Source organism: Artemia sp. Qi Xiang Cuo, chromosome 14 (assembly GCF_049724085.1).
Source record: "Artemia sp. Qi Xiang Cuo chromosome 14, ASM4972408v1, whole genome shotgun sequence".
NCBI lineage: Eukaryota > Metazoa > Arthropoda > Branchiopoda > Anostraca > Artemiidae > Artemia > Artemia sp. Qi Xiang Cuo.
In genome coordinates, this window is record NC_142807.1 from 34,239,798 (window position 1) to 34,251,489 (window position 11,692).

General features: G+C 34.9%; 1 protein-coding gene across 1 annotated transcript; it reads right to left on the bottom strand.

The window, feature by feature from the left end:
• Window positions 1-639: 639 nt before the first annotated feature.
• On the bottom strand, window positions 640-5,610 carry LOC148944397 (dynein intermediate chain 3, ciliary-like). Its single transcript, XM_089099916.1, has 3 exons — window positions 5,584-5,610; window positions 3,775-3,936; window positions 640-804 (listed from the first exon to the last, which is right to left on the bottom strand). Exons 1-3 carry the CDS (start codon window positions 5,608-5,610, stop codon window positions 640-642), a joined length of 354 nt encoding a protein of 117 aa, XP_088956042.1.
• Window positions 5,611-11,692: the final 6,082 nt, after the last annotated feature.

Consider the following 11,692-nt stretch of genomic DNA (forward strand, 5'->3'; position numbering starts at 1 on the left):
CCCAAAGTTCCTATTTACGAACACCGAAAACCTGAATTTCGACAAATTGATCAAACTAGAAGCCCACTGTCAATTGCACAAGATTGATTCAATTACGGTAATAGAGGTACAAGCCCAGAAACCCCTGTTCTATCTAAAATTAATAACCACTCCTAATTCATAAAACTTCGTCCTCAAGACCAACCCCTAGGTGAAAAGGGAGGTGGAATATTATCATTTGTAGGTAATTATCTTTTCCCTAAATAAATTCATAGTCCAAACCTTTCAGATTTTGATGAAAAAAGTGTTTCCTTGTTTTCTGTTTTATTTCTGTTGAAAATTAACTATATGCGGTTTGTAAATTGTCATATGAAAGGCTGACGCCTAGCAACCGCATTAAATCCTCCTTGATAAGTCTTAAAGATTCATAAGTTATTTGTATTAAAAACGAGAAACGTAGAATTTTCAACAAAAAGCTTTATTCCTTTTTAAGTAGACAATTGGGACTCGAAACACAAATCTACTAATTTAATCACTCTAGTGCTTTTACATTATCATCTTTTCCTTCTATCATATCAAGACTGTTAGATGATCTTGTTGATTCACCTCATTCAGACCTTTCATAGAAATTTTTAAAACTATCATCGGCTTTATCACTGTTCAATTGTTTCTTCTTTCCGCTTTCTTACTTTGGGAGACAAATATATTATCTTCTGACATTGGGCGTATCAGCTCTAACTCTGCTAAAGTGTAGTTGTCTTCTTCAATAAAATAATCTTCGTGGATATCGATAATTAAGTTCTGACGAATCATAAATTCTGTACTCTGCAACAAAGGAGGTATTTAAAATTGAATATTTCATAGAATCAAGGATAAAAAATTAAAAAAGAGAAAAGTTACACAAGGCAAAGCCTGTTAAATTCAGTTTTGGACAAGTTCTTTTATTTCAGGTCTCTCACTAAGAAGCTCACTGTTTCCACGGAGTGTCTTTACAAATCCTAAAGCTATTTTTGATACCTTTTACGAGTCCCCCCTCCAAATCATATTTCAAGAGGCCTTGAACAAGGTTTGAATACCTTACACAGTAATATTTTTTTACCTTTGTGTTCCAACTTTTCATTAATTTTAAGGCTGGTTTTTGTGTCCCGAATTTCTTCCCAAGAGACAAGCTGCATTTTTTATAGTGAATATTCGAGTGCCAAGTTTTCCACTGGAGCAAGAAGAGTATAATAGTAGTTTAGTTTAGTTTAGAATCTATAAATAGTGAAAGGAATTTTGCCCACTGCAATATGTTTTATTCAGTCACTGGTGCTAGTGGCTCATTTATGTGTAGGCTAATATGTATTGTATACTATGTATTACATGCACGCATTTACATGTACAGGAAATATTTGACTGAATTATTTGGATATTAAAGTGATTATCACATTATATCGGTAAATATGTTTGATTCAAAGTTGCGTTGTCCATGGAATGAAAGTTTTCACCAGAAACCTTAATAAATTTTTTGTTTTAGATTCACAAAATTAACGAAAAGAGGTAGACATAAATAAGGCATGAGATAAAATTTTACTGCGATAAGACCCAAAATGCCTTCATTGAGCCTTTAAGAGCTTTTTTAAAAAAAGTTATTTTTTTTAAAAAGAGAAGTGACAGAATATATGGAATATAAATAATTCGGGCTATATATTTGAAAATTAGGGGTGGGGGGGATGGCGATAAAGTATTTGGACAGCATGAAGTTAGAAAATAATTATTACTACATAATATGCATAACAATTTTACCTAACAAATTAGATATGCAGACCCGCTATACTTTAACCCCACACCCCTAATGTGCAAATATATAGCATAAATTTGTTTCCAAAGTATTATATTTTTATCTTAATCTGGTAAATTTCATTAGGATTGAGCGTCAGAGAAATAAATTAGAAGAAAATTCGGTAGGGGGTATACGATACAAGTACCAATTATTACGCTATAGGTATAGCAATCATCTGGCCATGGGTTGATAATTTTTTTTCTTCTAAGACTGTTTAAATGTTAAGCAAAAGAATGGAATATATTTAGTTCATGATGTATTTCTGATCTACCATAACTTGAACATATTTTTTTTTTTACCCCTGAGGTGTAACAAAACTTAAACTTAAGCCGAACTTACGCCACTTATTTCCAATTATAAGGGGTGGACATACCCTTTACTTTCTTACATCATAACTCAGATATAAAAATTAACTTGTAATTAGGGCTGAATAAAGCGTGTGAGTGACTAACACCAGTATAAGGAAATGATGTTCGAAAAACTAAGATTGTGGATCTGTGCCAAACATATAGATCAGAAAAACAACGACGCTAAAACTTACAGGAAGATACCCTAGGATGCCTGAACAAATATCAGTTTCCAAATTCAAGATTCTGATAACATAAGAAAGAAGAAATGTATCGAATTGAGGCTTAGGAAGGCGTGGATGGCGTAAAACCAATATTAGTAGGGATTTGAAACCTTTGCGACTAGGGAAATATTGGGCAAAAGCAAAACATTTCTTTGCACGGAGGGAAACCGGATTTATTTCTGATATCCTCATGTGCTGGTTTTATTGATATTGGTTTATCAGTTGCTTCTTCAAAACTGAGTTTCATGTTTTTGGTAGTCCTTCGCCTCCAGATTCCAGACTTCGGGTTTTGGTTGGCTCTTCCACAATCTATGCATCTACGACACTTAAGTACCATTGGCTCCCATACGCTACATCAATACATCAACTCGATTACTCACTATCACGTCATTAAACGAGAACATGAGAAAGTACTTTGAACTTCCTTCTATAGTGAAGGGTCAATTTGAAAAGAAAACCCTGGCTTTCGTTATTGATATTTTTCATCTCTCATGTTTTCTCCTCGATTTATATTTGGAGGCATTTGCCGTTTCTAAATAGAAGCAATTTCAATTATACAATTGAATATGTAGTTGGAATTTCTGGTTTTTATGAAATTTCCGACAAACTGGATGTCTTAGCAGCTAGATCTGGAGTACGATCCGAATTAGCTGTATATTTTTCACTGAATTGTCTTTCATTGGTGTGATATCTTCGGAATCACAATGTTCGTTTTGTTTTTCTTTTCTTTATACGTATGTGTGCCCTGGTAATATATCTCTTTTTCGTTTTTCTATCTCTATCTTCATGCTCCTCTTATTGCATTTTATATGTAAATAATGTTTGAAGGAATTACTGCTACTACTATTTTTAATAATTTTAGATCCAATCCTTGATTACACCTGTCTTGTTCATTATCCTGACATTCCAAAGGCGCTGTCTAACAGATGGCGCTCATCCAAACTCTATTCAGGTATATTAGATACAGCTTAAATCTTAAGCAAAGTAATTGTGCTATAGAGCTCTAGATTTTTGTGCTCGATGATCAGAGACCTTTCTCTGGGTGGGTTAGTTCCCGATCTATAGTGTTTGGCTATGCCTAGAACATCCCTTTTCTGCATAGCCAATCTGGTCACTCTTGAGAAAAGGAAAAAAAAAATCCTAGGTTTCACTAATAGAGCCTCCGTAACCACATGGCGACTTCCCATTTGCCTAGTTATTTTCCCCAAATTTGGAAACTAATATTTCAATATTTGTTTTTTTACTGTATTTCTTTTTAGGTTTAAATCTGAATTGCAAATTCAGCCCACATGGGCTATTGACATTTAATTTCAAGAAATAATGCATATCGGTACTCCGACTTGATTTTGGTTTCTTCTTCTTTTTTATTGGTGGTACTCTCAATTGAAAAAAAAGTACTTACTTTGGCTAGTTTTAAAACAGACGCGATATAATTATCATCTTTTTCAATTCTTTTTCTGAAACGTCCAACTAGTTCTGCGTCTGATGGATTGACCTCTTTCGGCCAACCACCCTCTTTATGGTTTATTCCCCTAGAATCATACGACTTGTGCTCTGTGTTAGCCTGAAAAATTAATTTAGAAAGACATTAAAACCTAGGCCAGTGGTCGACAACCACACACAACTCAATGATCACCGAGCCACCTGTTTACTAATTTTAAGTGACTAACTTTAGCTCGGGAAAAGTGTAGTATATATATTAGAGCATTACGAAACATAAACATGAAATGAGTATTTGGACATAACAGAAAGGACGAGAATAAATACTGAGAAAAAAGTATTGAGCTCGATAACAAACTAGCGGTAACGATATTAGCCGGAACACAGTGACTTTCTCCTAACAAATTGTGCCAAATTCGTTGCGCGACGTGTGTTGTTCTCTTAGTTGTAGATTATGTTCCGTAGCACAAGGATAGTGACACAGTTACATGCAGGGTTGCCACCTTTAGCGCGAAAGTGCTATTTTAGCACTATTTCCTGTAGTTTAGGCTATCACGTGCTACATTGAATGTAGCGCTTTTTCTCCTATATGACCAAATTGATATTACAGACATATATAATGCATTTACATGATGTGTCTCACATCAAAATATTTGTCAGAATATTTTTATGTATGACAGTAATCTAGATACTTTTAAATACGGGATATGCGTTTGCGTCTACATTTTCCTATTCAGAGTAATGATCAGCCCATGATATATATTTGTTCCTTTACATGCAATATTTTCGCTTTAGGAAATGACCGTAGTGGCAACCAATGTTACATGACTAGCATTGTTGTTAGAAGGTTACCGAACAGAAATAAATATAATTATTAAAAAAAAAATCACTAAACGAAAAGCAATAATGAGGTATTTCAAGATGTGCGGGCAGACAAGTGTAGATATATTGAAAGTGGTGGTAAATTGTTGTGTATAGATGTAATTACTTCTAGGGCTGACAATACTAACTACTCATCTTCAAAACGCAAGGATGTAAGTGAAATGGCAAACGAAGATATATCTGAATATATTGGTAAGAGCAAAATAAGTTTTAGAAAACAAAATAAACTCTTGGCGAATTTCATTAACACTCATAAATTGTACCAAACAGCTTTAATAATTTCAAAAATAAAACTTTAATAATTACAAGAATCAAAGAAATGGCATTGTCAGATGAAACAGTTCAGTTTAAAGATAATACCAAAAATATTGACGAACGGGCCAAAAATGATTTGTTATCTAGTGATGTAATTAGTACAGGATATGATGGAAGTACATTCACTAAAAGAATGTTTTAAAACGAAAATATCACTAACCCAATCATCTAATTAATTTTAGCATCCTGACTGTATTTGACCGCAGCCAAAAAAGTTTCCACACTCCTGATTTAATTATGGTGGCTTAAATAGTAGTTTAAAGTTGTTCAAGGGGCATTAAGCCTAGGCTGAAGTAAAGACTATTCATTTTTTCATTAAAAATACAATTTGGCTTTGTATCAGAGAATTCTGGATGGTAGGGTCATGTTGAGAACAGTGTGAAGCTGCAAATACTCTAGATTTCGTGCAGGCAATTTTTTTTTAGAGCTAGATAAATATTCCCTTATTAGATTTTTAGGATAAAGGGTGAGGAAATGTAGTATTTTCTAGTTTTTATAGCGCATACTGAAACAGGTCCTTCGTTATTGAGTCGGTAGCTTTTTGGGATTTAGATTAGGGGAAACATGTTCTAGCCTTGGCACCCGCGAAATATAAAGTCATTTTTCATAAAGAATGCAGGTCATTGATTCCAGTACCTAGAAATGAATTCAGTTGTTGAGAAGGCATTGAGGTATGTGCGTAAAAAAGTATTTAGGATACATGTGCAAATATTCTTCGTAGGGCTTCGCCAAGCAACCGTATTTATTTCTTGCAGGGTGACGGGGACAGGTATCCAACCATAAATTGTCCCATATTTACCCTTGTCTATATTGTTAATTTCGGTTTTCCTAACACGCAGGAAAATTTTTAAGTTACAATGATGATGATGGTTGACTATGCACCCCTTATTATTTGATAACCCCGGAACATGCTTATTAGCACAAAACAAATATATCTGTGCCCTTTATACATGGAGGTGATACCAAGCCATCTGCATTGATTTTTGTAGGGCACCGGAGGTAGAATGCTGCTGCACAGATATTTGCACCAATGGGTACCAGTTTAGTGCCGAAGGACTGCTTTTAATTTGAAAACAGCGTAAAAATAAGTTGGATTTCCAGCAACATTGTTTTGCTGGAATTTAAGCTGGTCAAAAAAAGATCCGATTTTTTATTGCGATTTTGATTCATGTTTAAAGTCCAACAAATTATTGTACTTGTTGCAGCTTATATACTTTTCTTAGAAAAAAAAATGTAATTCTTGACGTAAATAGGTCCCGTTAATCAACATGGTTTGTATTCCAAAAGAAGACTGAAGTTTCTTGAATATCTTATTGGTTTTGACTATTGTGCCATTTAAAATAACATATTCTGAAGGCTCTTCTTTATTTGAAGACTTTCTGAAAGTTAAAAAACTTGGACATAAAAATGAACTTTTTGCGGTATCAGGCAGCCCTCCCCACCCTTTGAAAGATATGCTAGCCAACTTCCAAAATAGCTATTGAGCAATTATACACCAAACCTCTTAATTTTATTCAGCCTCAATCCGTTGAATCAAGCTGCAAAATAACTGTTTAAATGAACCATTTATTTTGTATAGACTACCACTACTACTACTAACAACTCACCGCAGCACCAAGCTGCCTGAGGCCAACACAGCTAAGCACGCTCCTCCTCCATCCCAATCTAATTAAAGCCTCTCTTTTTACACCCACAGACGAAATTCCCATTTCCTTTAAATCTTTCTTTATGACGTCCTCCCACCCCAGACGAGGACGACCTGCTTTCCGTTTAGCCCTAGACAGCTGGCCGAAAAGAACAATCTTCGGCAATCTGTCATCCTTCATCCGCACAACGTGCCCTAGCCAGCTCAACCTGTCTTTTATTATAGCCCTAGAGAGCGGTATTGAACCACATTTTTCGTATAGCCTATTATTTGAAATATGGTCAGTCAGCCGGATACCCAGAACAATCCTTAAGCAATTTCTCTGGAAAACATCTAGCAAATCTTCATCCTCTTTTCTGAGCGCCCATGCTTCAGAGCCATATTTGACTACTGTCAGCACTGTAGCTTCTAATATTCTAATCTTGGTTTGCAGACTAATCTTCCTATTCTTCCAAACTTTTTTTAACTGTGAGAAAACACCCTGAGCCACCATCTTTACTAATAATACTACCAAGGTAAGTGAAGCTGTCCACCTGATCAATCTTTTCATTATCCAACGTCACCTTTTCATCTTCACTTATTCCTAGCCTTAGTGACTTAGTCTTTTTAACATTAATTTTCAATTATATTCTAGCACCCTGAACTCGCAAAACTTCTAGAACCTCATTCATTTTGCTCACACTTTCATCTAGGATGCTTAAATCATCAGGGTCGGTCGAAAACAGAATCAGCCGCTTTGTGGCGTCTTTGAAACAGGTTTCCTGCAGCCTGGCCGCTTCGAAACAAAAATGAATTCTTGTCGAAAAGGGACATGTTTAAGAGCGGACGTCACAAGACTTGTTTTGTTTCTTAAACTAATACGAAGGTAATGACATGCCAATTCTAAACCAAAAACGACTCTATGGAAATGCGGCAGGTTTAGGCACTATGTCAAAAAACTGGTTTCTGTCACAAAACTTGAATGTCTCTTGTTTTGGCTTTTGGCAAGGATACAAAGACATATCCATCGTATATATGGGACTGCTAATTACGAGTTATGGAGTTTTTGGTCAGTTATTGGCACCTTTGTCACATTCCCCCCCCCCCCCCCCAAAAATTTTGCTCATTGGTGCTTTTGTCACATTGCCCCACCCTTCCCACCAAGATTTTGCTCTCGATCCGCCTCTGGACTAAAGCTCTCAATTTCTGATCTAATCAGCATCCTCCAGAGTATCAGTGGTGGATCACAAGGTGGATTCGCAGATGACGAAGGGCAGTCCCCCTTCCATATGTAATAGATCCTGCTCATTTTGGGATTTAGTGATGCTCTAATTTCATGATAACAGCGTGGACCAGAAATATTCCCAGAAAGCAGACCAAAAATCAATCCAGATACGTTTTTTAAAGTTTTTTTGTCCCCTCCTCAAACAAAACATATCCCCCCAAAATAAAAATTCTGGTTATGGCCCTGGTGATTGTACATAGTTTTTTACTTCCGCAACCCTTGTTTCTCACTTAGAACTAATTCTGTATTTATTTGATGGTTCAATGAGAACTATGATGTTTTGGCATTAAAATACACCATTTGAGATATCCCCCTTCCTCCCTAACTGCAGAATACTCACAGGATTCTATTGTAGAAGTTTAAGGGCCTTTTTAAGTTTGTAATTTGTCCACTGCTTACCGATAGGATTTGTTATTGGAAAACGCACGGATATTTTTCGAAGAAAGTTTTCTGCAGGGATGGGGGGATTTTCTTGGGAATTTTCAGTGGGTAGATAATATTTGGGAATACATTTCTTTCAGCCGAGATGTATTTTCCATGGGAGGAATTTTCTGGGTGGATATTATCCGCAGAGGGATTTTCTGGGGGTGATTTTTCTGCGGAGGAATATTTTTAGGGGTTTTATTTTCCGCAGGAAGGGGGTATTTTCGGGGGGTTTAAAAACCTATAACAATTGTCAAAGGCTTTAGCTTGCAGCTCTTCTACCGTTTTTTAGGGATATATATATATATATATATATATATATATATATATATATATATATATATATATATATATATATATATATATATATATATATATATATATATATATATATATATATATATATATATATATATATATATATATATATATATATATATATATATATATATATATATATATATATATATATATATATATATATATATATATATATATATATATATATATATATATATATATATATATATATATATATATATATATATATATATATATATATATATATATATATATACATATATATATATATATATATATATATATATATATATATATATATATATATATATATATACACACATATATATATATATATATACACACACACACACAAAAAAAAAAAAAAAAAAATATATATATATATATATATATATATATATATATATATATATATATATATATATATATATATATATATATATATATATATATATATATATATATATATATATATATATATATATATATATATATATATATATATATATATATATATATATATATATATATATATATATATATATATATATATATATATATATATATATATATATATATATATATATAAACAGTCCTAAGAATACAGACTACGCATGTTTCTGCAGACTACACATTTAACTGTTTGTTTCAAAAAGAGTATTTTGTTATTAGGGGGGGGGGGGGTAGGTTTTGTGTTTTCAGTAAAGCTCTATATTTGGAATTCTACAAAGAAAGGAAAAATATAACCAGCTAGTTTTGAAAATATTTTGTGCAACCTGCAAATCCCGAATTTTAACTGTCAGCTGTCAAGTTCGTGCTTTCTTTTTTATAAGAAACAACGGTACTTCTTTAGAATCTAGGTACACACGCGAGAAGTGGAGTGTCGTTAATTCTGCAGATTTTTTGTCAATGATGCTTTCTGCGGGAGCTCTACCTTCAGTTTGTATACCAACCCGAGTTACTGAGATGCATGCATCACTTATTGATAATATTTTTTCGTCACTAGATGTCTTAGATAATTCGATGATTATTAGTGATATTTCTGATCATTTCCCTGCTATTTCAGGGTATAGGACTGCTAATCGATCGCAGCGTAAAGTTTCGCCATCTAATCTCCCATTTTTCCGTTTTGGTGTCAGTGAGATCAGTCTACTTAAATCTCGTTTGACTGATCAGTCATGGGATAGTTTGGATTCTGAATCGGATTTTAACCGCTCTTTTGATTTCTTCTATGATTCAGTAAAAGAAGGTATCCTACAAGTTTGCCACCAGAATCCAAAGCCTCACACCTCGAAAAGGATAGTACTGCTGAATCCGTGGATGACTCCAGGTCTCCATAAAAGCTGGAAAAGGAAAAATTATCTGTGGAAACCATATAAGGCATCGTCATCTGCTTCTCATCATCAGCGGTTCAAGGTCTATAGGAATATATTTAATTCTCTGTGTCGGAAGGCCAAGTCTCAGTATTATCACAGGAAATTTTCTGAGTGTGGAAAGGATGTTGGGAAGACATGGAAAATTATTAGTTCTGTACTTAAACCTACTCCCCCTCCGCCTTCAGTTCCAACAACGCTGATAGTTGACGGTAAAACTGTCCAAGGATAAGAAAATGTTCAGCTAGAGCTTACGTCTTATTTTGCTAATATAGTAAAAGCGACTGCTTCATCTGTGAGCTCTACAACTCCGCGTTGCGATTTCAGAGCCTGTCTTGGACCCCCATGTTTAAAGTCAATGGTTTTGAACCCTGTTTCTGAGTTTGAGGTAGCTCAGATCGTAAATGCACTTAAAGGTTCATCGTCTTCAGGACCAGACAGGATTCCTACAAGGTTTATCCGTGCTGTTCATCCCGCTATTCTGTCACCATTGACTAAGCTTGTCAATCTGTCTTTCGTGAATGGAATTTTCTCTGAATCACTCAAGCTAGCTAAGGTTATAGTGCTGTATAAAGGTGGGTCCCGGAGTGATCCTGCTAATTATAGGCCAATTTCTCTTCTATCTGTTTTCAGCAAAATTTTTGAGAAGGCTATGCTATCTAGGCTTCTTAGTTTTCTGGATGTCAAAAATTTGTTCCATGATTTCCAGTTTGGATTCCGAGCGAATCACTCTACAGAGCATGCTTGCGCATCTCTCTTGAATTTCATTCATTCGGCAATAGATTTTGGTCGTATCTCGGCAGCTATATTTTTGGATGTTCGTAAAGCTTTTGATTCTTTGACTCATCAGATTCTTCTTTGGAAATTATCGCATATTGGTATAAGATCAAATGTTTCTTCTTGGTTTGAATCATATCTTTCTGGTAGACTTATTTCAATTGATCCGCTTTTCCGAAGCCCTTCTGAAGTAGAATATGGTGTCCCCCAGGGATCTGTTCTTGGCCCCATTTTATTTCTGATTTATGTCAATGATCTGATTTCAGCAGTCAAGAACACCAGTCCTCTGGTATGCTGCAGTCTGTGTCATCCGGATGGTCCTTCGTGTCCCAAGGCTACTTCTAATGAAGATTGCCTCGTTGCTTTTGCTGACGACAGCACTTTTGGGACTCTAGGGAGGACGGAATTTGATGTCATGTCTAATCTGGTGGCAATATTTGAGAGAGTAGTTTCATGGTTTGAGGGGAATTACTTGGCCTTGAATGTTACTAAGTCACATTTTCTTATTTTTTCTTGAATTGGTGTAGCTTTCCCTCAACTGACACAGCTTCAGGTGTCACAAGGCTTCTTGTGTATACCAAAGAATCGGTTGGTCCGATTTCTTGGTATCCTGCTTGATGAGAACCTTTCGTTTAGACACCATATAGCCATGATTAGGGTTAAGGTCTCACGGAGTTTGGGTGTCATTCGAAAACTCAAACACACCTTTCCTGGATCTATTCTGAAGCTTCTTTTTTCTGCCTTGTCCAGTCATATGTCTCTTATTGCCCCATAGTATGGATGTCTACTTTTCCTTCTACACTGCGGTCGCTTTATGTCATGTATGATAAAAAAAGGCGTATGGTTATGGACAACAACCGTTATTCACCAAGAACGCTTC

Coding starts and splice junctions, on each gene's coding strand:
- LOC148944397 (XM_089099916.1), bottom strand. CDS start 5,610: ATGACTTTATATTTCGCGGGTGCCAAG. Junction 3,937..5,583: donor TATATTTCGCGGGTGCCAAG/GCTAGAACATGT, acceptor TTAATTTTTCAG/GCTAACACAGAGCACAAGTC. Junction 805..3,774: donor CTGTTTTAAAACTAGCCAAA/GTAAGTACTTTT, acceptor CCTTTGTTGCAG/AGTACAGAATTTATGATTCG.